The sequence below is a fragment of the Anopheles coluzzii genome, chromosome 2, assembly GCF_943734685.1.
Source record: "Anopheles coluzzii chromosome 2, AcolN3, whole genome shotgun sequence".
Taxonomy (NCBI): domain Eukaryota; kingdom Metazoa; phylum Arthropoda; class Insecta; order Diptera; family Culicidae; genus Anopheles; species Anopheles coluzzii.
Window position 1 is genome coordinate 125,676,674 of NC_064670.1, and position 23,658 is coordinate 125,700,331.

At 45.8% G+C, this 23,658-nt stretch overlaps 10 protein-coding genes across 23 annotated transcripts in view; 4 read left to right on the forward strand and 6 right to left on the reverse strand.

Annotated features, from left to right (window-relative positions):
• Positions 1–1,002: 1,002 nt before the first annotated feature.
• LOC120953969 (GTP-binding nuclear protein Ran) lies at positions 1,003–3,972 on the reverse strand. 4 transcript variants are annotated; one of them, XM_040374430.2, is made up of 3 exons: positions 3,843–3,972; positions 1,890–2,471; positions 1,003–1,811 (listed from the first exon to the last, which is right to left on the reverse strand). In XM_040374430.2, exons 2-3 carry the CDS (start codon positions 2,316–2,318, stop codon positions 1,596–1,598), a joined length of 645 nt encoding a protein of 214 aa, XP_040230364.1. In that variant the 5' UTR covers positions 2,319–2,471; positions 3,843–3,972; the 3' UTR covers positions 1,003–1,595. The 4 variants fall into 4 exon arrangements, with proteins under 4 accessions (XP_040230364.1, XP_040230362.1, XP_040230365.1 ...); XM_040374428.2 differs by having other exon boundaries at positions 1,890–2,475; XM_040374431.2 differs by having other exon boundaries at positions 3,760–3,957.
• Positions 3,973–4,392: 420 nt separating this feature from the next.
• On the forward strand, positions 4,393–5,574 carry LOC120953967 (N-acetylneuraminate lyase A-like). Its single transcript, XM_040374427.2, has 3 exons — positions 4,393–4,570; positions 4,629–5,017; positions 5,108–5,574. The coding sequence occupies exons 1-3, from the start codon at positions 4,509–4,511 to the stop codon at positions 5,503–5,505; spliced, it is 849 nt and encodes a 282-aa protein (XP_040230361.2). The 5' UTR covers positions 4,393–4,508; the 3' UTR covers positions 5,506–5,574.
• On the reverse strand, positions 5,519–7,005 carry LOC120953964 (protein CLP1 homolog). Its single transcript, XM_040374424.2, has 2 exons — positions 6,813–7,005; positions 5,519–6,740 (listed from the first exon to the last, which is right to left on the reverse strand). Exons 1-2 carry the CDS (start codon positions 6,912–6,914, stop codon positions 5,571–5,573), a joined length of 1,272 nt encoding a protein of 423 aa, XP_040230358.1. The 5' UTR covers positions 6,915–7,005; the 3' UTR covers positions 5,519–5,570.
• A 31-nt stretch (positions 7,006–7,036) lies between these two features.
• Positions 7,037–7,758, forward strand: LOC120953970 (uncharacterized HIT-like protein Synpcc7942_1390). The gene is made up of 2 exons (XM_040374433.2): positions 7,037–7,445; positions 7,526–7,758. The coding sequence occupies exons 1-2, from the start codon at positions 7,146–7,148 to the stop codon at positions 7,685–7,687; spliced, it is 462 nt and encodes a 153-aa protein (XP_040230367.2). The 5' UTR covers positions 7,037–7,145; the 3' UTR covers positions 7,688–7,758.
• Positions 7,759–7,774: 16 nt separating this feature from the next.
• On the forward strand, positions 7,775–9,144 carry LOC120953966 (ankyrin repeat domain-containing protein 54-like). The gene is made up of 2 exons (XM_040374426.2): positions 7,775–7,898; positions 7,958–9,144. Exons 1-2 carry the CDS (start codon positions 7,812–7,814, stop codon positions 8,921–8,923), a joined length of 1,053 nt encoding a protein of 350 aa, XP_040230360.2. The 5' UTR covers positions 7,775–7,811; the 3' UTR covers positions 8,924–9,144.
• On the reverse strand, positions 9,123–10,831 carry LOC120953963 (spliceosome-associated protein CWC27 homolog). Its single transcript, XM_040374423.2, has 2 exons — positions 10,695–10,831; positions 9,123–10,623 (listed from the first exon to the last, which is right to left on the reverse strand). Exons 1-2 carry the CDS (start codon positions 10,734–10,736, stop codon positions 9,142–9,144), a joined length of 1,524 nt encoding a protein of 507 aa, XP_040230357.2. The 5' UTR covers positions 10,737–10,831; the 3' UTR covers positions 9,123–9,141.
• A 33-nt stretch (positions 10,832–10,864) lies between these two features.
• Positions 10,865–12,041, forward strand: LOC120953965 (THUMP domain-containing protein 1 homolog). The gene has a single exon (XM_040374425.2). The coding sequence runs from the start codon at positions 10,920–10,922 to the stop codon at positions 11,934–11,936; it is 1,017 nt and encodes a 338-aa protein (XP_040230359.2). The 5' UTR covers positions 10,865–10,919; the 3' UTR covers positions 11,937–12,041.
• Positions 11,927–15,155, reverse strand: LOC120953962 (kinesin-like protein KIF23). Its single transcript, XM_040374422.2, has 4 exons — positions 14,940–15,155; positions 14,148–14,873; positions 12,650–14,078; positions 11,927–12,559 (listed from the first exon to the last, which is right to left on the reverse strand). The coding sequence occupies exons 1-4, from the start codon at positions 14,948–14,950 to the stop codon at positions 12,089–12,091; spliced, it is 2,637 nt and encodes an 878-aa protein (XP_040230356.2). The 5' UTR covers positions 14,951–15,155; the 3' UTR covers positions 11,927–12,088.
• A 903-nt stretch (positions 15,156–16,058) lies between these two features.
• On the reverse strand, positions 16,059–19,176 carry LOC120947271 (glycine receptor subunit alpha-1-like). Of its 2 annotated transcripts, none has more exons than XM_040362460.2 (10): positions 18,471–19,176; positions 18,114–18,211; positions 17,945–18,012; positions 17,637–17,866; positions 17,484–17,566; positions 17,244–17,396; positions 16,921–17,159; positions 16,673–16,855; positions 16,413–16,591; positions 16,059–16,304 (listed from the first exon to the last, which is right to left on the reverse strand). In XM_040362460.2, exons 1-10 carry the CDS (start codon positions 18,491–18,493, stop codon positions 16,148–16,150), a joined length of 1,413 nt encoding a protein of 470 aa, XP_040218394.2. In that variant the 5' UTR covers positions 18,494–19,176; the 3' UTR covers positions 16,059–16,147. The 2 variants fall into 2 exon arrangements, with proteins under 2 accessions (XP_040218394.2, XP_040218393.2); XM_040362459.2 differs by having other exon boundaries at positions 17,945–18,015; positions 18,471–19,174.
• A 722-nt stretch (positions 19,177–19,898) lies between these two features.
• Positions 19,899–23,658, reverse strand: part of LOC120947269 (potassium voltage-gated channel subfamily H member 6) — a 26,657-nt gene continuing 22,897 nt past the window's right edge. For 9 of the 10 annotated variants that reach the window (XM_040362447.2, XM_040362450.2, XM_040362451.2 and 6 more), the window contains 7 exons: positions 23,222–23,313; positions 23,033–23,145; positions 22,548–22,622; positions 21,492–21,789; positions 21,059–21,418; positions 20,843–20,954; positions 19,899–20,760 (listed from right to left, as the gene is read on the reverse strand). In XM_040362447.2, the coding sequence (XP_040218381.2) occupies positions 20,722–20,760; positions 20,843–20,954; positions 21,059–21,418; positions 21,492–21,789; positions 22,548–22,622; positions 23,033–23,145; positions 23,222–23,313 (1,089 nt within the window). In that variant the 3' untranslated portion in view covers positions 19,899–20,721. The remainder of the gene's footprint in view (positions 20,761–20,842; positions 20,955–21,058; positions 21,419–21,491; positions 21,790–22,547; positions 22,623–23,032; positions 23,146–23,221; positions 23,314–23,658) is intronic. The other variant, XM_040362452.2, reaches the window with a different exon arrangement.

Below are 23,658 nucleotides of genomic sequence, written 5' to 3' on the forward strand. Positions count from 1 at the left end.
ATCTGCCGTTAGTAAAATCCCTGAAATTCTCGCAGCTGGGAGGAATAGAGAAATTAAGATAAACTATTCGCTTTACAAGACCGTAATGGTATTTTTACAGTATTTCATGTTAGTAAACAAACAGCATATTCTCACTGTACGTTTAAAATGTTCCAAAACTGCAACCAACAGATTCAGGGTTTGGGTGGATTCTACAAAACAATATTCGTGCTCACTTATTCACTATACAAATTGAGCTAAAATTCCTACGCTAATTCTTACATTAATTCCTACACTATTTCTTATCCTGCACATGTACAGCCGTATGATGTGGTTTGACGACCAACGTTTTCAATTACTCGATCGGAACAGGAACTGTATCGTTTCATTCCAAATCTGGAACAGGTTCAGGAACAGTTCCATGAACGGGATAAAATCTATTTATAACTAAGCTATCTTAAAACTTTTAAGAGATTAGCATCAGTCACAGGACCGGGATGGATACGTGATCAGTTCCAGGAGTGGTATGGGTTCATGATCGATTCATGTTCTAGACCAGTAGGGATTTTACCGTATCGGTTTCGGGATCGGTATGGGTTTGGTTTTGGTTTTAGACCGCTTAGTCGGTTGTCATCAGTGTCTCATTTGAATTGGGTTTCGAAGCCAATAATGTTGGTGTACAGCTACAGTAAAGCGAATCCTTTAAGTTTCGTTGCGCAGCCCTGTAACCGAGCCAAATTTGCTAGTCATTTCTCATGCGTTAAGATGTATCTTTTCCACAGTTTTACACCAGTACAGCTTTATTGAATTGCTCAAAAACCAACCATTGCTTGTTATTGTGAGGTAATGTTCGCCCCGTTGCAAGCACTGTTAAGTTGTATGGGCCCTTTATTGAAGAAGCGAACGGCGCCCAACGTTAGCATGTTTTTCGAGCGCCTTTCACTGCTTCATCTTTGAAAAGACCATCCCAAATTACACAAATTAAACCCCCTTTCTCAAAACCTCACAAAAATACTTTCGTCGTTCTTACGAGAGTGGAATCTTGCATGAGCTTGTGTATTTTCATTCTCCAATATATCTCCTAATCCTTCCATCGACACACAGTAACATTAAAATTAAAGGGAACTCAAACATTCCTGCTGTCTTGTACACCTAAACGCAGCAAAACGGTGCAAAACTTACCGTTTTCAGTACCTACGGAACCAATAAATGATGAACGCATAATATTTCATTTCTGTACTGTACTATCCCCTAGCTAACGCTCTTTATCTTTCTCTCTCTCTCTCTCCGCTGTCTTCCGAATCAAACAAAATGATTTCGATTCTCCTTGCCGGCTTTACAATTTCCTGCTGTATCCTATCATTCTTATGCTGTACTCTTTGTTCCGAAACAAGATTGAATTACCTGCAATTGTTTCGTTAAGATATTCTCCTGTCTGGGGGCCTGTTGCTAGTTCAATTATTGAGTTCGCTCTATTTTGTGGGATTAAGTGTACTCTTCTCTACATTTCCGTTGCCTTGCTAGCAGGATTTTAACCGCCGACCTAACTGAATCTTCTTATAATTCAAATTACAAAAATACGATGGACCATGTAACCACGTTGCGTATCCAATGGCTTACAAATCCTCGTCCTCGTCTGGCAGGGCCGTTGCCTGTGCCTCCTCCAAATCCTTCTCGATCTGTACCTGCCAATCCTTGTCCATTTTCACTTCCGGTGGAAGCAAGGCAGGCATGGCAACGAACTCCAGGTTAGGATCACCGACAAGCTTGCGAGCCAGCCACAGGAACGGTTTCTCGAAGTTGTAGTTCGATTTGGCAGAAATATCATAGTACTGTGGGGAAACATAGAAAAACAACCAGTCAGTGATACATTACTCTCACAGCGCTCCTTTCTCGCGTCCATCACTTACCTGTAGGTTCTTCTTCCGGTGGAATACGATGGACTTGGCCTTCACCTTACGATCCTTGATGTCTACCTTATTACCGCACAGAACGATTGGGATGTTTTCGCAGACGCGCACCAAATCGCGATGCCAGTTGGGCACGTTCTTGTAGGTCACTCGAGACGTTACGTCGAACATAATGATGGCACACTGTCCCTGGATGTAGTATCCATCGCGAAGCCCACCGAACTTTTCCTGTCCGGCCGTGTCCCACACATTGAACCGGATTGCACCACGGTTCGTGTGGAATACCAGTGGATGCACCTCTACGCCGAGGGTGGCGACGTACTTCTTTTCAAACTCACCCGTCATATGACGTTTGACGAATGTCGTTTTGCCGGTACCACCGTCGCCGACCAGCACGCATTTGAAAGTTGGCATATCTGCTTCCGCCATTGTTGTTGCAGCTGTACTCTTCGTCTGTTGCAAAAGCTTTACTTTTATACGAGGAGCCTCCTCCGGGTCAGTGCTTTTATCCTTCCTTTAAGCTGGTACCGCTCGGCCTCACCTCAGTCGTCCAACTGGGATCCTGAGTTAGTTTAACGTTGTCTGCCTTTCGATTGGATCAACACATGCAATAATACGGCGTTCGAAGTGGGGTGGAGGGAAAAAAGTAAAATCAATTAATCTCCTGCTCTCTTGTTACTATGATAGGGAGAAGGAATCATAGCCTAGTTCAGTTTATAGAAGGAAGTGATGCGTTAATAAAAAGCCCTTAAAAATCATTTTCACAATTAATATTTTGACATTTGTGGAAGCATGGTCCCAAAAAGTAGGTAATTTTCTAGCTGAAAACAGGCAGCTGAAAAATGCGGCAAAGACAATTATCGAGAAACTTCCTCGCAATGACAGGCGGTGGGTAGGAAGATTGCAAGGTTAATTTTTTTTTTCTATGCCAATTCCAACAACATCCGTGCTTACAATGCTGATGACGTCACGGAGGGAAATCTAATAGCTGTGTGGCGTACCAAATTCCATTGCCAAAAATAGGACCTGGTATAGCACGTACTCTGGATAAGCAAGCATGATTATTTTTCCCAATTAAAACAACACAAACGATGTCACAAAAAATGACACCTACTTCTGCCGGGATCCTCAGCGCACCCAACCTCTGCTGCAGCTGCTGCTGCTGTTGATGATGCGGCTCAAGGGTCAGGTCAGCATTATGCCTTCTTTTCTATAGCCTTTTACCGCTCTTTCCGAAATAGTGCCACTTGAAACGTCCCCACCCAATTTATAGCACTTTTGGAAAAGATTATTCATTTCATAAGTGCGTTTGTCTATGGCTTGAATCTAACACTACCCTAAAAAGTGACGCAAGCTTTAAAATAGATTATTGAGATGTAACTTAATCGAGATACGCAGAACATGCAACGCGTCTGCAAACTAATATCCTCGGAACCGACAGTTTTTGCTTATGCTGCGAATCGGAGAAAGATCTACAACAAAGGATAGGTAGCGGCGGTGGTTGTCAAATGTACAGCACGCTTCTGTTTCTGCGCCAATATTCCCGGTGCCCGGGCTGATGCGATCGAATGGCAGATGTTCCGGTAGATGGAAACGAAACACTTGTACCGTTCAGGAACGAAATGCCTCATTGCCAATGCCAATCACAAAAAACCTACAGCTAACCATATTACAAATATCTAAAATGCGGTTTAAAAGAGGCCTTCTTTGCCCATCATTTTCTCGTAAATTTCGTCATGCCGCATCTGCATCGCCACACCACTTCTTCCCGACGCCGAAGCCGGCAGAAGCTCCGCGGAATTGTATGCGCGAAAAACCACCTTGAAATGCACTTTCAACAAACACTCTGCACTGCAGCCATTGCTTTTACCTTGAAATAACTGTTTCACACAACCCTAGCGATGGTAATTGTTCTAATATCGTACTATTTCAGCACTTTGGACCAGTACTTACAGCAGGATAGCTTGATCACACCACGAAAAAACGCTCAAGATGACGAGCAGGGACCAGGTTAGCAAACGAACGACGTCAGGAGGCGCGAAATGTGCGGCTATGTTGACTGTTGTCCTATTCTGGCCTACGTATCACCCAAGAGCGACAGAGAAGCACACAAGGCGGAAACTGAGCAAGAAAATTCTCTCTTCAAGATAGTCCCACTGACAGCTGTCAGCTGGTTTAGGTGGTTGAAATAACGGTCAAACGGCGTTCGGTTTAATTTTTAAACAAGTTAATCTCTGTATTTCTCTTCAAATATTAATAATTTTAGGTACAATACGCCTTTCATTTTCTTTGCTTGAAATCTTTTGTTTAAATCATTACACACAGAAAATGCTTTGCTCTCAAAAAAGAACGATTTTCAAAAATTGCGTTTCAATTTTCGTAATTACCAAGCAAGAGCAAAACAAATTAATTAAAATCCGACTAAAACAATATGCTAAATAAGAATGAAAGAAAAACAACATTCTCATTCTTATTTATGATGAGTCTGTGGCATTATCGGTTGTGTAAACAATGTAAATGCATGTTTATAGAACACCAGAGATAACCTCGATAGGCCGTACGTTGCAGGTTCAGTGAGAACGGTTTCTCATTTAGCATTCAACTCGGCGAAGAATCACGATGAAATCGTTCAGTTTTACGGGACTAATGGCACCGGTGTTTACACCGTACACGAACAACAAGTGAGTTTCTGTTAAAAAAGCAATATTCGATTCTACACAGTATTCCAACTCGTTATAGTGAAAAGGTAAACATAAACGCCATCGAACCGTACGTAGAACTGCTGAAAGCGAATCATGTAAACGGTGTCCTCGTCAATGGGACCACCGGTGAAGGTATGCTGATGACCACCGAGGAGCGTATGTTGGTAACAGAAGCATGGCAACGATCATGCAAAAAACACGGCATCACCATCATGGTTCAGATTGGCGGTGCTGCTTATCCGGATGTTGTGCAGCTGGCTCAACATGCCTCCAAAATGGACGTGGATGCGGTGCTGTGCCTTCCAGAGCTGTATTTTAAACCGAAATCATGCGAGCAGCTGGTCACCTACCTGAAAGGCGTAGCCATGCATTGTCCCACAACGCCCTTCTTCTACTATCACATTCCGATGTTTACAGACGTAAATTGTAAGGCGAAACGAAATTCTGTACACCTGTACCGAATGAAATATTTTAACAATTTTCTATCTTGTTGTATTCATGTCTTGATTGGTTTAGTACACATGCCAACGTTTCTGGATCGCGCAGAGAAGGAGATTGCAAATTTCCGGGGAATTAAATACACGAGCGGAGATCTGGAACAGGGCAGCTCGTGCTTGAAGGAAGGCCGCACCATATTCCTCGGTGCCGATACCATACTGTGCGGGGCGGTAGCTGCCGGTTTCGATAGTTTCATTATGACGACGATCAACATCTGTCCGGAAGCTGCGCTTGAGATTATCGCCGCCATGGACCGGGGCGCGGTAGCGGACGCTAGGGAAAAGCAGCGTTTGCTAAACGCACGTATTGCTGAAATTTTAGCCCACGGAGATTGGGTGTCGGCGATGAAAAAAGCGTTCCGGGAAAGATTCCCTTCGATCGAGGTTGGCACCACGCGGCCACCACTGAACATGTGAAAAGTGATCTGTGTACGGTAGTTAAATGAATGAAATGTATTTCCTGACGCTTTTCGTCGTCACATCTAATGACTGTCCATGAACTGAAGATCAGAAACGAGAAGTATCGTTTGCGGGAGAGGCCGCGGCTGAGGAGATAACACCGTCAGTACCTGCTTGTCCATGTTGACGTTGGTAACACAGATAAAACCGGCCACGTTTGTCTGTATCACATTCTCGTCCGTGCTCTCGGCAAAGCTGACCGCCAGGATGTGGTGCAACAGCTGCGGACCGGGCTGTACTGCGACCAGCTTGGTATAGTTGTCTTCCGCCTTCATGCCCAGCGGCAGGCACGAATCCGGCAGCGGCGGTGAGCCAACCTTAAATATTTTTATGTCCGAAAACTTTACATCGAAGCTATGCGGGAATAGGGGCATTTTGGAGCCGTAGAAATATTCTCTAATGCGTTGATCTCTTGCCTCGGTGCGCTGCGATTTGGTGCGCTCCACAACGCCACCGCTTTTCGGCAGAAACACAACCTGCACGGTGCCCTTGACATCCCGCAGCAACTCGTTGTACAGGCGCTCCTGGTCGAGCACAAAGATAGCGGTCACTTCGAATGCTTCGACGGTGTGCAGGATGTGCGAGTAGCCGGAACCTTTCACCCAGCCGCAGGTGTTGATTATCATTCCGGACGATTTGGCCTTTTTGTTCGCCTGCAACCGTTCCAGCGTCGTTTCGGCCAGCTTCGAAATCAGCACATCATAGAATGTACTGTTCGCCGACGGTGTACTATGGCCGTAGTGGTAGACGAGAGGGGCCTGTTGCGAGAAGCCTTCCGCTACCGGCGCTGGTCGCTCGACGAGTAACGCACCGATGGTGCCGGGTATGGCGATTCCTCCCTGACCCACATCCAAGTCGACGAATATCGGGCGTCTACCCAGCCGCACTGCATAGTTCAAGAATATGCGGCACAGCGTGGTCTTTCCGACATCGGTGGGGCCCACTACCATCACGATTGGTCCCTGTGCGTCCTCCTGTTCGGCTTTGTTGCGCAGATGCTCCAGAGCAGAGTTAGCATTCAGGTACATAACCATGGGAGTTTCTTTGGCAACGTACGCTACGTCCGGCTTGCCGCGCAGCTCGATCGTACAGCCGTGGTAGGTAAAGATCGCTACCTTGGCACCGGTAACGAACTCGTACGGCTTTTTTACCACCAGCTCGGTCCCGAACAGTTCCGCTTGTCCATTGAGCAGCTAGAAACAGGGAAAACGGTATTACTCATTCATTGCGGACGCAGTACCTGTGTCGGTTGTGCGTCTACCTACCACAACAGTGACTTTTTCGTTTTTGTTTTCTATTTCAAACCGCAGCTCCGAATCGGACTCCAGCTTGTAGTCCGTCCTGGGGACGGCTTTATCGTCCGTCATGATGCCACCAGAAGAGAGTGTGTTTTAATTGTACTGCGAGTATTTAATCGCGATTAGTTCATGCTTAGATGAACGTGTACGCGATCTCGTTACCCGGTTTGTTTACACGGTTGGTTGACAGCAATAAACGTCATATGTAACCAACAGCAAAACATTGATTACGAAACTGCGTTGCTAGTTGCACTTCCTCTACGGCATATCGATACGGCAAAGAGTGCTTTGGGGAAAGCCATGATTGCCACAACCCTCCGCCAGCTGGTGGGCCGCTCACTTTTCACCGTACAGCAACAGCTGGTAAGATTTCAGAGCGGTGTCGATGGGCCCGGTAGCGGCGTACCGAAACCCGGCGTCGCAAACCCGGACACCATATTCGACAAGATAATCAAGAAGCAGATACCGGCAGATGTAATTTACGAAGACGAGAAATGCATTGCGTTCAACGATGTTGCTCCTCAAGCGCCGGTTCATTTTCTTGTGATTCCAAAGAATAAAATTGACAAGTTTGAAAACAGTACGCCCAATCAAACGGAGGTATAGCAGCAATGTTTCAGTACACAGGCCAACGAATCGGGAGAAAATAATTAACATTTATTTGATTCTACTTTTTGCAGCTATTGGGGCATCTGTTGCATGTTGCGGGGCAGTTGGGAAAATCGAAAGCTCCCAAAGGATTCCGGCTGGTGATAAATAATGGTGACCATGGATGTCAAACAGTGTACCATATACACCTGCACGTTATAGGCGGACGCCAGCTCGGATGGCCTCCCGGGTAATTGTATCGCGAACTGCACGTAACAGAAGCAAATAAATGGACCATTCTGCGGTTATCCATTTCCATCCTAAATATTCTGATTTTCTGATCCGACCACCGTTGAAGGAATTTAAAAAAGAAAATCGATGACATCCGAAACACAGGCTGACAGGCGCAAAGTGGGACGGACTGTCAATAGTCAGCAGAAAGCAAAACAAAGTCAGAGTAAACAGGTTCGATACGAAAACAAAACAATACTTGCACTTTCTAACCCGTTTTTGCGCTGTTCCAGATCAAAATGAGCGACCAATCCAGCGAGGCGTTAAGTGGTCCCAATGATACCAGCGCCATACCAGCCACAGCAGTGGAAGCTGAGAAGGACAGTGAATCAGACTCATCCATTAGCTGTGCCAAACAGACCGCTGACAACAATGATGATGAGTGTCCAAAAACGTTCCCGTTCACCGATGCCAACGATAGCCCGAGTACAGGGGATTTGGCTCACTCTACGCGCTGTAATCTGAAGGTGCGTACGAAGTGCCATCGACTGCAGAATCGCTCATCCCCGTACAGGACGATACGCCCGTCGGCGCTACTCGTCTCCCGCTTTCTGGAGGCCGTTTCGCACAATAACACGGAAAAGGTGCAGGAAATGATACAGCAAGGTATGTCACCGAACACGTCGGAAAGCTACTTCAACCGGTCCGCGTTGCATATTGCGTGCAGCAGAGGATTCCGAGACATCGTTCGCCTCTTGCTGGAGAACGGTGCCAACCCGAACATACGGGATAAAAATATGAACACACCGCTGCACTTGGCCTCCAGCACGGAAAGTGTCGAGGTGGTACAGATGCTACTCGATTACGGGACCAACGTGCTGCTGAGGGATTCGAATGGTTTGCTTGCGCTGGACTTTTCAATCGGCAAGCTCCGGCTCTCGGAGCGGCTCATCTCCAAAATGCAAAAGCTTACGCAAAGCGACATACACAAGCATCGTGAAAAAACGGCCGACGTTTGCGAACGAATTTTTGCCGTATTTAAGCAGCAGGTCCGAAACCTCGATCTGCCAAGGCAGGGCCTGGACCAGGAAAAGCTGGAACAGATGCTGAATGATTTTTCCGAACAGCTCGGCAAGGTGCGCCAACGGCAAATCGATCTCGATTCCATCGTCGATCAGATCAGCAATCTGAAGGTGAAAAGTGAAATTGATAGCGACGTCAATTCGTTGCTCTCCACCCTGCAGCAGTTCACTCTCTAAACTGTGGGCGGACACTTATTCACGGTGCAGGATCAAACGGTTTCATGCGCGCGGATTACATTCCATATCCATCTAATACATGTATAGGCCAAGTTTCCATGTAATGTGTGTATGTGTGTGTGTGTGTGTAGGTATAATAGATTACTTTCGTTTCGGCTCTCCCTATTGTACATTCAGGTGCTTTATGTAGAATAAATAATAAGCTAGACTGTACGCCTTTATTTGCGTGGTTTCTGGGTGCGTTCGATTTTTTCGCCCCGTTTTCGCTTGTTCAACGGATTCCGCGGATCGTACACGTCGTACCAATCGTCGTCCTTAGTGGCGGCATCTTTCGCTAGGATTGGATCCTTCTTTTCAAACTCCAACCGGTGCGAAAGCCAATTGTCTCCCCGAATGTCCTCCTCTTCGTCGACGGCAGCACTGGCGTGCGACTCAGGATCCCGCTCATGGGCGGAATGGAGCTTGGATTTGAACTTTTGCAACAGCTCCATGGTGAAGTTTTCCCGCGAACTGCCTTTCTTCGGCACCTGTTTGGTTTTCTGTGTGTATTCTTCCTGCACCTTTAGCACCTCGTCCATCACTTCCTTGCGGGACGATTTTTTGGACACCTTCTTCTGCTCGCTCTCCTTATCCTTGTCCTTGGAGCGTTTGTCCGTGTGATAGTCGCGCTTGAGTTTCGTTATCTCCTGTCGGATCTTTTCCGCTTCCTGCTGTTTGGCTTTCTTTCTCTCGCTTCCAAGCCCGTAATCGGAATCGGAATCGCTTTCGCTTGCATCCGAAGCGGGCGGTTTCCTCTCTACTGCTTTCTCGTCCGGTTTACGCTTCAGCTTTTCTCGCACACTTTTTGCACCGTCTTTGTTCCGCGAAGCCTTCGTAGCGGTGCGATGCTGTTCCGCGTCCTGTTCATCACTTTTGGGTGAGGAAACTGCCTCATCGTCAGAAGAATCCACCCGTCGACGGGTTTTCGATTCCTCTTCCGCATTGGTGCTTGCCGTTTGCTTGCTCAGCTGGGGATCGTCCAGCACGTCGTGCGATGATTTTCCCCGTCCGGATGCATTTTTCTGTACATACACCTGAGTTTCCAGCTCTTCCTCTTCCGCTTCATCGCCGAACGATAGAAGTCCAAAGTTTTTAACCCCTTTCTCCTTCTTCTTCTTGCTTGCGTTCTCGTTTTCCTGTTTCGATTTGCCTCCATCCGCATCGCCCGTGCGCCGTGGTACGATGTCGTCGAATGGGTTGTTTAGTACCTCCGTCCGAATGATGCGATGGGTAAAGTGCGGACGCTCATTTTCATACACTTCGCCTTCTTCCAGCTTCAGCATGTTGTATATCGTGTCGCCCGCAACCTTCCCAAACAGTGTGTTCTGGTTCTGCAGTTCCGGCGTTGGTCCCATGGTGAAGAAGAACTGTGAGGCGTTATCGTTTCTGCCGGAATTCGCCATACCCACCAGCCCGCGTCGAACGTAGCGCAGGCGGGAGTGAAACTCATCCTTGAACGGATGGCCGTACACCGATTCGCCTCCCGTGCCGTCGCCATTCGGGTCTCCTCCCTGCACGATGAAGCCTTTCACGACACGGTGAAAAATTGTCCCGTTGTAGTAGCCTTCCAGGCATAGTTGTATAAAGTTCCGGCAAGCCAATGGACATTCCTTCGACCAAAGCTCTATGTCGATGTCGCCGACAGACGTTTTTAGTAGAACCTGCAAGGATGCAAACGTATCGGTAATGCTAATGGACTTTCGGTTTGGCAGTGCGATGAACAGGACGATACCTTGCCCGACGTCGGTGGCTCTTGTATGTAAATGTTGCTCATCTTAAGTTAGCAAGTGCTTTTCCTGAAACTTTTAAAACTATTTACTGCTGCCAAGCGGAGGCTACGCACCAAAGTGAATTGTTTGCAGAAGGCTTGTTTACGTTGATGCGTTTTGACATTTCGTTTGACGTTTGCAAGGAGTCTCGAAACACGTTGAGAGCTACCGACGAGAGCTGGTGCATCATGTCCGAGGCGAAGAAAATAAAGTTAGACTCGACGGAGAAAGGATCGCAACAACGGAAAGCCAAGCATGGAAAAGCAGGCAAGCGCAACTATTACGCGAAGGTGCGAGACGACAATGGCACAGGCGATGGACCGAGGGACCGCTGCATGAAACCCGGCCACCGAGGAATTCTGGTAACGTGCAACGGGCACGTTCGTGATTGTGTACGCGACAGCTATCGCATCCTGAATGAATACGCAGACGAACTGTACGGACCGGTTGAAACTACGCGCTGCGAAGATGAGAACCAGCCCGATGGTGGCAGCGACGAGGAGGACATCTCGGTTAAGCTGCAAAAGGAGGCGGAAGCGGCCGGTAAAAAGCGTAATGCAGCGTCTTTCCGCTTCCAGAGCGTGGAGAGCGGGGCCATGAACTGCCTCTTCATCCAGACCGTGCTGCCCGATCCGAATGAGATTGTCGTGAAGCTAATGCGAGATTTGAGCGCTACCAAAAAGCACAAATCTCGCTTCATTCTGCGAATGTTGCCGATTCAGGCGGTGTGCCGTGCGAACCTGAAGGACATCATGGATGTCGTTGGGCGATTGGGTGACCAGTACTTTCTGAAGGAGCCGAAAACGTATGCCATCGTATTTAACCGTCGGCTCAACAATGACCTCTCGCGGGACGACGTAATTCGCGAGCTGGCCGATCTCATCACGTCCAAGAATGCGGGAAACAAGGCGAACCTGAAAAACCCCGAACTGGCGGTCATTGTGGAAGTTATCAAGGGGTTGTGCTGCATCGGCATCCTGCCCGAATATTACCCACTTCGGAAGTACAATGTTGTGGAACTTGTCGCTGCACGGGACCCACCGTCATCTTCCGCGACGGAACCTGCCAAGGCGAAGGATGGAAAGGAAGTGGGGGAAACCGTGAACGAGCAACCGGAGCCAGAAGAGCAGATAAAAGATGCCGCCGCTGGGGAGAAAGCAAACTCGCCCAAAATAACGACTCCATCCGACGAAGCTTCTGGGTAAGAAGAATGTTTATTAATCAAGCAATGATGGTAATGTTAAAAAGAAAAAAAAGTACATAACGTTAGTGAATTCTAATAAAAACGAAACGAATTTGTGCACACATAATTCGTCTGTAATCGGCCTTTATCGACCTTCTCAGACAATCTAAATCGTCAATGCTTCGACCGCTTATGTTGCCCCGCTGCAGCAGAATGTCCCTCGATCGCCGTACTACACTTGGAATTTGTGTTCTGGATCTCGCTCAGCGGTGGAGCGCTAGGGGTAACGAAGTTGCTCGAACGCTTCCGACTTGGTGGCGTCTTGGTGGGGGAATACTGTTTCAGACACTCCACATCGTTGAACACGACCTGCGCACCTCCACCGCTGGTAGGGATCACGTCGCCCTTGTACAGCTTCGTTTCCAGCTCACCTTCAGTGTCGGCATCCTGCGATATCAGACAGTACTTGGTAGTCTTCTGGGCTAGCACATCCTTGTCGGTGAGCTTGGTGACGGACTTGGAGTTGCAATAGTACGGCTGCAGAATGGTTCCCAGTGGGACGGGATTAGCAGCACGATGTTCCAGCCATCGTTCACCGGTCGAGCGCGATCGTCGATGTCTACCGTTTGCAACTGCCGTGCCGGGCTGTTAAAAAAAACAAGAAGGGCAACCATTAAAATACCCGACGCTCTGTGGGCCGTCCCAGTGGGAGGGAAAAGAACTGGACAGACTTACCCTCGATCCGCGCGGCGTAGCGTACACAGACACCAGCGACTTTACGTTCGGCGTTGACTCCAGCTTGTGGAAATCTTTATCGACGCTGCTCGAGCGACCACGCGCTGCGATTGGCGTGCCCTGAATGATTTCCGACACCAGCCGGAGACGCTCCTCCTTGTCCCGCATTTCGTCCTGCAGTTTGTTTTTCTGCTCCATCAGCTTTATCTCGAGCTCGCGGCTCATCTTCTCCGATTCGACGGCTATCTTGGACGTGAACTTCTTGCGCTGGCGTTCCTTTTCGAGCTCCTTTTGGCTCACGAGCTGAGTCTTCTGGTTGAGCTGCGTCTGCAGTTCCCGCACGCGCTCTTCCAGTTGCCGGTTGCGACGGTTCAAATCGTCAATCGAACTCTCGTAAACTACGACCTTGTTCTCGAGCGCGATGATTTTCTGCTTGTTCTGCGCCAGCACTCCCTTGTATGAAGTGTTTTCGGTACGCAGCGACAAATTATCACTCTCCAGCTTGTGCATATTCATGCGCAGTCGATTCTGGCGGGCATTAAAGTCTTCGCGGAGCAGTTTGCGCTTTTGAATTCTTAACTCTAACACTTCGGAGAGCTTCCGCACGAGCTCGTCGCTTTCGGCCGATCCTAGCTTCATGTCTGCCACGAACGGCTCCAGACTGTACACCAGCCCAAGATCGAACTCCATGCGATCACCGTTGGATTCGGTGGCGCCAGCGAACGGTGTATGAACGTGGTGCTGGTGGTTCCTTTCGGCCATATCGCCAATGGCCATCTTAAACAACTGATTGGCCTTACGGCGCCCGGGCGTAAGGCCCATGTCGACCTTCATCGGTGTGGGTCGTGCTATTTGTACGTCCTGCGTCATTTCCGCGAACTTCATCACCTGGGCCGTTTCGTCGTAATCTTCGGCACGCGGATTCACGCACACAATCATCCGCACCTGGCCTTCGCCATCGAAATAGTTCTTGAACAGGTGGGTAATCTTCGAATCACGGTACGGCACCTTCTTACCGCCGCATGTTTGCTGGTTTTCGCGCAAGATCTCCAAACATGTTCGCAGAGTCATCAAGCTGTTGTTGATGTTGCCAGCCTCACGCAACCGCTGTCCAGTGTTGCCCGTCCGGTTCGTGCGCTCGCTGCCGGCCAAATCTACCAACGAAAGTTGACTCACGGTAATGGCGTTACGATCCTGCACCACGTTCTCTCCTTGCACGTCAACCGGGGCTTGAACCAGGCGGATGGTAAAAACGGAATGGGATCGACTGGATTCGGCATTAAGAATCGTGTGTCCCATGCGCTTCCGCTTTTGGCCAATCTGGAACAGCTCTAGTGCCTCCTCAACGGATTTAACCTCCACCTCCGTCACACCGTGCACAAACATATTGTGTTGCGCATCTTCGCGAACCATTTTGCTCTGCAGCGTCCTGAAAGGGAGACGAGCAAAAGTACATTAATCATTGCATCTATGCGGGGGACTCGATGTGATTTCTTACTTTTGAACGGTGGTTTCTTCTAACAAATCGTACACACTGTTGTTGTATACTTCCACATAATTTATAAACACGGCGTAAATGTTGTCCTCCTCGATTCCACTGATTTCGGACGGCTCCACCGAAACTTGAGACGCCACCTCCTGGTCTAGGTCCTTCTTTCTCGTGGATTTGGTCAACTTGGCGTTCAATTCGGCCTGCCGCTCGAGCAATACCTCTGCCTCGGTCAGTATATCAAATCCATTCAGCCGATCCGACTTGAATGTGTACTTTTTGGCCTGATAGTCCGCAATGGTGCGGAACAGCGCATCCAAACAGCGCGGCATGATGCCGCGATGCTGTAAATCGCCGGTCATAGTGTACGTTTTGCCGCTGCCAGTGACACCGTACGTGAACAGCAGCCCATTTCGGCCACGAATCAGTCCCTCCACGAGCGGCTGCGCCACACTCACGTACACCTCATGCTGGCGCACGGCGTCGTCGAACACGCGCTTAAAGATGTACTGCGTTTCCTTCAGATTGGCGATCTTATAGTTGATGGCTATTTCCGGGGGTGTCAAAACGACCGTATGAGGATCGGTGACGCGCAAACAAGTAAGATCGGACTCGCATGGTGGCGGTCGAACGCGGCAGTACACTTGGACAGGATCTTTTCCCAAGTTGTTGCCAGAATTTCCACGACTTTTGATAGCCGACTTCGGCAATACCTTCAAAGGTGTTTTCTGCCGCCTGAAAGAGAAATGATTTGCACATGAACTTTCATTCCGACCAAGCTAAAGCGCACAGCGCACTCACATTGTCTTCATTGTCCAAACACTGATATCGTCGCAGTATGAGGTAAAATGCTTTCATGAGAATTGACACGATTTCGCTACTATGATGCGCGTAGAGGGAGAAAGTTTATAATACACTTTGTATTCCGAAACAATTTACGACACGCACTGGTTGAGGGAAACGCTGCTCCGCTGGGGTTCGTTGATTACCATTGAATGTTCGTTATGTTTAAAAATGTCAAACCGTTGACAGCGAGACACACAACGGAATCGTCAGGTGGGACCATATTCGACGTACGTAGCGAAAGACATAGAAAACATCGCACGAACAGTTCGATTTGATTTTGGGTCGAATATCACTGATACATAATTACTGCATGCTTTATTCAGTAATTGTTATAAAAAGCATTTAAGATGTTTGATTTATATGTATTTTTCGAGTTTTTGTGCTGTAAGATTGAAAATTGTAAAAATATACTCTCATTTTGTAAAAAAACATCGCACAAGCGAAAGATTTCATTTGACTTTTTTCTCAGTCACCATATACATTTATATACCTTGCGTATATATATACTTTTCCAGTTTTTTTTCCTGAAAACAATCGCAGGAAGCGTCTGTAGTTCGTAGGTGCGCTGTTTGAATAGTTGTGGAAATTTGGTCTTGTAAAAAAAGTACATAAATGTATTTTACCGATGTTGTAAATTTAAGCTGAAGCCTCCAGCTAGTTATACAGCTTCATTGAATGAAAAGCGCTTGTGGACAAATGAAACAAAAAACATTGCAGTGTGTTGGAAAGTATCCATGATGAAAGTGAAGATCGTGAGGGTGTTCATAGCAATAGAGCACGATCAAAAAGTGTTGTTCGCAAAGACCTGCTCGTATATGATTGGCCAACCCAGGAACTTAACCAACTGTAGCCCTCGTACTCCTGCAACATGGCGAAACATTCAAGAGTTTGTAACGAACGATGCAGCACTTCACCGAGAGTGGTTTCATAGACTACCCTTCGACAACTTCCCGGACAGTGTGTTTGTTGCTTCCGTTGATGCTGTAAGTAGTGTAGTAAGCTATCAATTTCATGTGCTAACAACCCTCTTACTTATTTACATACATATACATATCCATTTTCTTCACGTCGAAAGAAAGTTAAGAATGAATTTACAACAGGCAATTCAATTTATTACTGTATCAACTATAGGGCTTGTTTGAAGCAATACTCGAGGAAAAATGTTACTTGAAATTTTTCTTAGATTCAGTTAAATACATAGTCCAATAGGATATGGTGAATATAAGAAAGCTGACAGGGAAAATGATTAAAGATAGCTGATCCAATCTGCCTCGCTGGGAGCCTGCATACAGGAGTGCAACATCTGCGACGTTCCGAAACCTGAAATGAACAAGTAAAATGTTCATTTTGGGGCAGGAAGGATGCAACAACCAACCTGTCTTGGCCTTTTGGTTGCATTCACTTCTGAGATATGAGGTTTAATCTCACCTTTTTCTGGTCATCACAGACGACACTTTCTGGGCGCTTTGTACAGTGTCTTGTATATTGCTGAGGGAAGCTGACGTTGTTTTGCTGTTGTGATCGTGCGGTTGAATCTTGTTAGTGCCTGAAACCTTCAGGGTGGCATGCTCAAGACCGTTTTCGCGTTGAAATGATGCCGAATTTATCTGTTGGATGTTAATGTTGGTAAGGGTGGTGTGTGCTTTTACTAAAATGAAGCATAAACGAACAAAAAATGCACTTCTTACCGATGTGTCCATCGTGCTTTGAGCCATCGTCACTGCTGACTGCAGTGTGATGGAAGGTGGTATTGATGAGGCATGCTGAGCTTTGGCCACACGCCAATGCTTATCGTATCGTATCCCGAACAGCACAATAAAGTACTCCATTAGTGCAAAGAACACAAACAAAGTACAGGATATGAGCCACACCTAAACGGATTTAGTTTATCATAAGTATAGAGAGTCTAAAATCGACCTATCCAACGACTGCTTACTTCAAGGCACTTCAGTTCCAGCGCATCTGGCGAATTATTCCTCACTGTATCGAACATTGTTATCAATGATAGCAGTGTTGTGACTAGCAGCACCATCCGCCCTGGCACGATTTCTGGGACGACCACAAAAGACCCCCAGGATATAGAGACGAATAACGTGGATGGAAGATAGTTTTCCAGCAGATAGCTCTTTACTTCTCTCGACAGGGTTATTTCTAATCTAGCTGAACTATGATTATCTGCAAGTACAGTGCAAACAACATATGTACCATTGCGTTAGTTGCGTTGCATTTTGGTGTAAGTTTTGTTTTGTTTTCAAGTACCATCGCTGTAATTGACTATCTGTGATTCCTGTTCAGTGTAGAAAGAAACCACATACTTTGGAAGCCGAAAAAAACCATCCCCAAAGTCATTGGGGAAGGATAAGGCATTTTCGGATCTCCAGCGGAACCGTAAATCTTTTACTGGATATTTGTCTATAAACAGAAACAGTTAAAGTAGTGAGTAGTAGTCAAGATGAAACGCTTCGTATGTACGAAGCGCTGAAGAGGCGAGATACGTACAGCTGCTGAAATCGACAGGACATCTCTGCACATCGAGCGGGTACAGCACAAAGTCCATGTCGCATTTGATGATGATTGTTGCTCTAAAAGTGAGTTTAGACATCGACTGTTTTCATTTGTATACCTTGTTGCGAATCATCTTTGCAGGCTTACCCTATGCTCAAGCTGATGGTGCTGTTTTCATATAACCGTAGGCTGGATATTTCCTCGAATAAGGTTAGCATTTTCATCTCTCGCAGTTGTCGAATGTAAAGATCCGGAACCCATATCATATCTCGGTCGGCTTTTGTCAGTTCCACATACTCGCCTACCTTGTTGTTAAACACAGGCTGTATTCGAAGGTCTTCCCATGTAATTTGAAGGAAGACATCGAAGGAAATTTCCTACAAGCAAAAACAGTGCGCGCTCTAGTGTGAGACAGCGTATGGAGCTTTGGGGGCATGGCAAGCTCGATAACTTACTTCCTTGTTTTCATCCACGCCTGATATTCGGTTAATGTAGAGCGAAACGGATACATCTGTAAGTGTGCCTGCTGGTGTTGGCGTGCGCACAGAAAAGTGGACGTAAAATGGTTGCATTAACAACATTACCTGATTGTTAGAGTAAGACAAATGGATATATTTGTTTTACCTGGCTTTACGTTTTTATCATACTCGATGCCCTCTTGATACTGGTAATTGATAGTGGCCGTCCTAGCGGGGATACATAGTTCGAAAAGCCAAAACAAACTGCAACGAGAGTGATGCATTGAGTCATTAAGATAATTGAAACGAATTTGCTCCATTCGTTCATGTCCACACGTCAACTAATATTGCATACTAAAGCAAGACACTTTACAGCGTACATAAGCATAGTCAAAATAAAGGCAAAACCTGCGCCAGTAAGTAGGGCGTTTGAACAAACCGCCAGCCGCCAGCCACTCAGCCAGCGAATGTGTGTTAATAGGTTAATGCCGTATAAACAATTAATTGGTTTCAACAGATTTACCTTGCTATGTATGTGCAACGCATAGTCTTTGTATGCTGTAGGCCACTTCATTCATGCTTCACATTTCACACTCTGGAACACGGGAACAAGTATTACTGAACGTGAATATATAGTAAGCGCACTGAGACTGGCTTTCTGATCGTACACCAGAGATGATAACGCATTCAGTTCACTGCACGATCCATTTTCAGCGACGCCATCATTAGGAATCGATAAAACTTTTCCTTTCTTATTGTTCACCGAAAGCTCGCACCATAGCACGTGTTTCGCAGAATGGCCTGCTTCGATAGTCCTGTTTGATTCACCGCTTTGAGTTTACGTACAGGAAAGGGCGCTTTTCTTGTGGTGGGGATGGGTATTTTTAGTCTTCGTACAATTAAATGTAATACCGATATTTGTTTGATGATTAAAGCGTAGTACACAGAAGTTCTATTTATGATTCGGTTAAATTACGCACTGACAAACTTTCCCTGGGTGATTGGTTGGCGCCGAGCGTTGCACAATCGATGAATTCAGATCCACAACTAAAAACCACACCAGAGAGAGCTTATACCACCTTCGAACCACGACAGGAGGGTGCGTGTTACGAAAGTAGTGTGTTCAGCTCATTCATTCAAGCCGTTATGAATATTCGTGTGCCCGCGAGCGGTTTTTTTATTCGCTTTAATTTAATCAATAATAGCTAGCTCATAAACTTGAAAGTAGTCTTAGTGCTGGTGTGTTGGTCTGACATCTACCAGCTCCTCCAGGGAACCGCAGGGTCGCGTTGTTCAGGCGCCGCCAAAGGTGCGGGTGTCCTAGGTGGAGCCTTGTAAGACGACACACAAGGCAAGGTAGAAATGAAACGATGACACGCAACGATATCATTACTTTTTTTTGGTGTATGTAGCACATGGCCACACGAACACACGGGGCCATCACGCTCGCTGTGTAGGAAGACGTGTAGGATGTGTAGGAGCTTTGTGTATTTTACTTGTAGCTTCACACTATTTACTACAACATTTCTTATTGCTCAGGTATTGGAAAGAGTGTAGCATTGACGTACGGTGGGTTCCTCTCGCGTTTTCCGCCATGCGTACGACCCTGTCCGAGTGCTGTTCGTTTCCACCCCACCCATACCGACACACACACACACAAACACGCAGGAAGGGCGCATAGTAAACATACCTGCAGGCAGCAGGCAAGTGTTTGTTATCATTGCGGAAACGGAAACGATATAAACGGCGGCTACTTAGTATGGCAAGGTGCTGGGGGCGGGCCACCGTTCCAACCAAGTCGTGGAGGCTGACGAGGCAAACGGTGGATGCCGTGGTTAGCAATATATACTAGAAGGTGGTGAAGTTGGGCTACTTTTCTCTTGCCCGATGTGCTGTGATATATCGCGGTGCCGCAAGAAGGTGCTAATAATGAGGCCATCATTCAAAAAAGTAAAGTATTATAAATCAGTTCATTAGCAGTAACTTTATTTGCTTTTTTTCTGTGTTTGTTGTTTTTGCGTTCGACTTAAACAAAGGCAATATGCTGTTTCCAATATGCGCTGTTGATTTGCTTGCTGATTTTGTGTGTTATTTCATTGATATTCATAAGTCTCTATTGGTTGTGATTTTGCATTAAGCTAGCATTCGTTCATGTACCTTTTTACCCTCAACGTTTTCCATTACCTTTACCTTGCTTGGGCGCTTGCTTCCCTAGTTTTTCCTAGCGTTCCGTAGCGTTCCTTCAAACACCTCTCTCACTTGGGTTGAATAGGGTTGAAATGTACTTCGCTCGAAAAAAGATTGCTATTAAATTGTCATTATTGCTGTTTTAAGACTTGACGCAGTCAATCAACAAAAAGCTTTTGGTTGTCTTTTATTCTTCTTGCTGCATCGATTAATATAGAGTGAAAATGAAAACTAAAGACATTGCATTTTGTTTCACACGATTTTTTTTCCTGGTGAAGAATTCTATATTAATATATGAAATGTACGTAACGATCGATCTCTGAAAGTGGTGTTAAATGTGCCATAAATGTTGTGTTAGGGTGTGGCGTCGAGTATTCTCATGTGTCTTTCTAGTTGTGTGTTTGTGTGTCCTGGCTTTGACTTCGCTATGCGTAGAAGAATATGTACAAAGATTATTCTTGCTTTGAAACTTTCAAAAAACAGAAAAAGATAAAACAACATTTACTAGATAGTAGAATAGAACTGGATCGGTGTTTCTTTTCTCTGTCTCTTCCCAAGCAACGAAGCATTATGAACGTTTGATTTCTTCATTGCATCTTATCATGACTGGATGAGGGTTTGGTTTCCTGCAAGTGGCAAACAGAGAAACGTATCGTTAGCCTTACGGTACAATGTGCTTTGGCGATTTATTTATAGTAAACAATCTACCTGATCTATTTCGTCCAGTGATTCAAGCTTAGCAATTGGGGCAAATATATTCCAGTTTTGTCCCTCGGGCGTGTCATCCATGGGATGATTGAATGATGAGAACTTTGAACATCTGCAACAACGGGGTATCAGAATGTCAATAAAGATTGTAAGACGCTTTTAGTTAGTGTAAAGTAGAGTAGTTAGTGACTGAAGATTGTGGCTTTTCATACGTACTTAAATAAACTACGATCATCGGTGCACTCTGGTTGCGACACGGAACGAGCCACGTGTATGCGATGCTGCGATGAAGGAGGCTGCTGGTGTTTGACTTCTCGGCAGTCCATCGGGGGTCCGCACATGTCAAAAGAAAAATCACTTTCGGACGGTTGGTACGAAGACATTGCTGTCTTGCCAGTGTGCATCTGATGCATTTGTTGCTGTTGCTGTGCAAAAGAGTGCTGCTGATGCTGAATCTGCATCTGCATCTGTTGTTGCTGGTGTAGAATTTCTAGTATTGTTCTGATGTCGTGCTTGAGACTTGATTCCAGAACACCAATCCTATTCGTTAACTCAGAGAGCTGATGCGCCATAGTTCTAGTGAATATGAAACACATATTGTGATAAGTTTACTGTTTTAGTAATGCGTTCTAGAGATCCTAATGCTTACTCTAGATTCTGTTTTGATTCATCCGGTTTGCTCATGTTGCTACTGTTGGGTGCGGTATGATGAAAGATTTCCTCATCTGGGCTGCTCTTGGGAGAACAATCGCTGACCCGCATTGGCCCGACCGGGACATCGGCCTTTGAACCGCACGTGCAGGCACGATGGCTAACTGCACTCAACGTGACGGTATCTGGTGCCCTTCCAAGTGCCGCCGAAGATGCTACAATGGCCGACGATTGATGTTCGTGATGATGGGGTATTGTCTGCTTGTGCGTACTTTTGGGGCTTTCGTTGGGTGAAGCTGAAATCGACATGCAAACAAATTTAATCAACCTTTCGTAGACATATCATAGGGTCTAACACTTTGGTGTCCATCGCTCAGCCATCAGAGCAGATAGAAGGAATTGACACAACTATTAACACATCAAGCTTTCCGAATAAACGCTTATCTGGTGGAAAGCAAAAGGTTACAACTCCATTAATCGTTTGGAACGGAAAAGACAAAAATATTGATAAACAAATGCGCAATATGTCCAAGCAAAACGTAACATACATTCACGTGCGAACGTAACTCGAGCATATAGAGTCTGTCTTCTCAACCATACTATACACGACGCAGAAAGGATGAACTAAAGCTCTATTTATGCAAATTGGTGAGATTTGGCTTTAGTTTTTATGTACACAACTGTAACAGCACTCATGCAGAGTACGTATGAAACCATGTCGATTATTCAAAGAAATAGAAAATAGGATATGATTTGTGTTAGAGTAGTTGAGGGTTTTCAATAGCTTGTCAGGTTTCACAATTTTGCGCAATGGATGGGGTAGGATTGCAAGGTCAGGAAGGGACTGGAAAGTGCTTGCTATTGTATTGGAAAGCCTGGGTGTAAAGGGGGTACTCTGGGCCGACCGACATTAAGGTGTAGGAAATACAGCTATTGTGGAGCGATAAATGATGTATTTTTTGCCTGAAGGAAATCAAAACATATGTTTTATAGGCTAATAATGATGATAGTGGGAACACACTGAACCAAACGAAATCAAAGATGCTTTGCTTACCACACTTGTTCGTTAATGGCTGATGTTTATATGAATTAAGGTCTGGTATGCTTCTTTTCAATTGATTTATAATACCTGTTTTAGGAGGCACACGCATTTTAGGTGGTTTGTAGTTGTTTTGGAATGAGTGGTGTGATATTTGTGGGTGAATGGTAAGATAGATAGAAAGAAATATTGTTATGTTAGAAAGGGTTTCTTATCGTTATCGGACATGGCTTCGGCAAGAGAGGATGGACAGTAACGAAATACGAAAATTGTAAGCAATTCGGTTGATTATCTATCAACTTTTGTTAAACCACTACTGGCATTGCTTGCTACTGTAGCACGGATAGGAAGAGATCAAAACGCGCGGGAAAGGTGGGTGGGGTTTGGTGGGTACTGTTAATGCCATCACAGCAATACTATGTGTAGTAGAACACTTGGTAGTTCAAATTAGGAAAGCAGGATTGATTAGCAACGCACGCAAATGTGTTTGAGTTACATACCTGATAGGGAAAATTTACGATCATCATCATAGTTAGTGCTCATTTGTCCTATCGAACTTCTATCATTGGGCATATCACATTTATTGCCTGGTGGCCTGTGGTGCACGGTATTTCTGCAAGACAAATGGTGGGTCGGTTAGTGGCCTTAAAGTTAGTTCACCGCGTACTAGGGTACAGAAGGACAGTTACAGTTTTCTAACGTAAGATCTCGTCTCACTCTCACGATCTTGGGATCCAGTCCGCATGTACCTATGCCTAAGTTCGACACCAGCTTGCTCTTCCTAAAACAACGGATGCACATCATATTTGACATTGAATAATTTGCAATCCACGGTACAGTCCACGATAGAAAACAAGGCTACAAATGCTTGCACACTAGAAGATGCGAAAACAGGCTAGCATACGATACGATAAATAAAAACGAGTGCACACACTAATAACTTAAACGAATCCCATGCAAAATCCAAACAGCGAAACGAAACATTTTATAGTTAAAATTGTAAAATGTGCTTTGTGACACAATCGAACATTGAATCGAATGCACATCGTACATACGCTGAACGCAAAACAGAGAATGATGACACACCGTAACTATATGATGTTATAGTAAGAAAACAAATTGTTGA

Coding starts and splice junctions, on each gene's coding strand:
- LOC120953969 (XM_040374430.2), bottom strand. CDS start 2,318: ATGGCGGAAGCAGATATGCCAACTTTCAAATGCGTGCTGGTCGGCGAC. Junction 1,812..1,889: donor ACCGGAAGAAGAACCTACAG/GTAAGTGATGGA, acceptor GTTTCCCCACAG/TACTATGATATTTCTGCCAA.
- LOC120953967 (XM_040374427.2), top strand. CDS start 4,509: ATGAAATCGTTCAGTTTTACGGGACTAATGGCACCGGTGTTTACACCG. Junction 4,571..4,628: donor ACACCGTACACGAACAACAA/GTGAGTTTCTGT, acceptor AACTCGTTATAG/TGAAAAGGTAAACATAAACG. Junction 5,018..5,107: donor GATGTTTACAGACGTAAATT/GTAAGGCGAAAC, acceptor TGATTGGTTTAG/TACACATGCCAACGTTTCTG.
- LOC120953964 (XM_040374424.2), bottom strand. CDS start 6,914: ATGACGGACGATAAAGCCGTCCCCAGGACGGACTACAAGCTGGAGTCC. Junction 6,741..6,812: donor ACGAAAAAGTCACTGTTGTG/GTAGGTAGACGC, acceptor CCCTGTTTCTAG/CTGCTCAATGGACAAGCGGA.
- LOC120953970 (XM_040374433.2), top strand. CDS start 7,146: ATGATTGCCACAACCCTCCGCCAGCTGGTGGGCCGCTCACTTTTCACC. Junction 7,446..7,525: donor GTACGCCCAATCAAACGGAG/GTATAGCAGCAA, acceptor TACTTTTTGCAG/CTATTGGGGCATCTGTTGCA.
- LOC120953966 (XM_040374426.2), top strand. CDS start 7,812: ATGACATCCGAAACACAGGCTGACAGGCGCAAAGTGGGACGGACTGTC. Junction 7,899..7,957: donor AACAAAGTCAGAGTAAACAG/GTTCGATACGAA, acceptor GCGCTGTTCCAG/ATCAAAATGAGCGACCAATC.
- LOC120953963 (XM_040374423.2), bottom strand. CDS start 10,736: ATGAGCAACATTTACATACAAGAGCCACCGACGTCGGGCAAG. Junction 10,624..10,694: donor AGCCACCGACGTCGGGCAAG/GTATCGTCCTGT, acceptor GCATCCTTGCAG/GTTCTACTAAAAACGTCTGT.
- LOC120953965 (XM_040374425.2), top strand. CDS start 10,920: ATGTCCGAGGCGAAGAAAATAAAGTTAGACTCGACGGAGAAAGGATCG.
- LOC120953962 (XM_040374422.2), bottom strand. Junction 14,079..14,147: donor GAAGAAACCACCGTTCAAAA/GTAAGAAATCAC, acceptor TCTCCCTTTCAG/GACGCTGCAGAGCAAAATGG. Junction 12,560..12,649: donor CTACGCCGCGCGGATCGAGG/GTAAGTCTGTCC, acceptor TTTTTTTAACAG/CCCGGCACGGCAGTTGCAAA.
- LOC120947271 (XM_040362459.2), bottom strand. CDS start 18,493: ATGCGTTGCACATACATAGCAAG. Junction 17,160..17,243: donor GATAGTCAATTACAGCGATG/GTACTTGAAAAC, acceptor CTGTACTTGCAG/ATAATCATAGTTCAGCTAGA. Junction 16,856..16,920: donor TGGAACTGAAGTGCCTTGAA/GTAAGCAGTCGT, acceptor AAATCCGTTTAG/GTGTGGCTCATATCCTGTAC.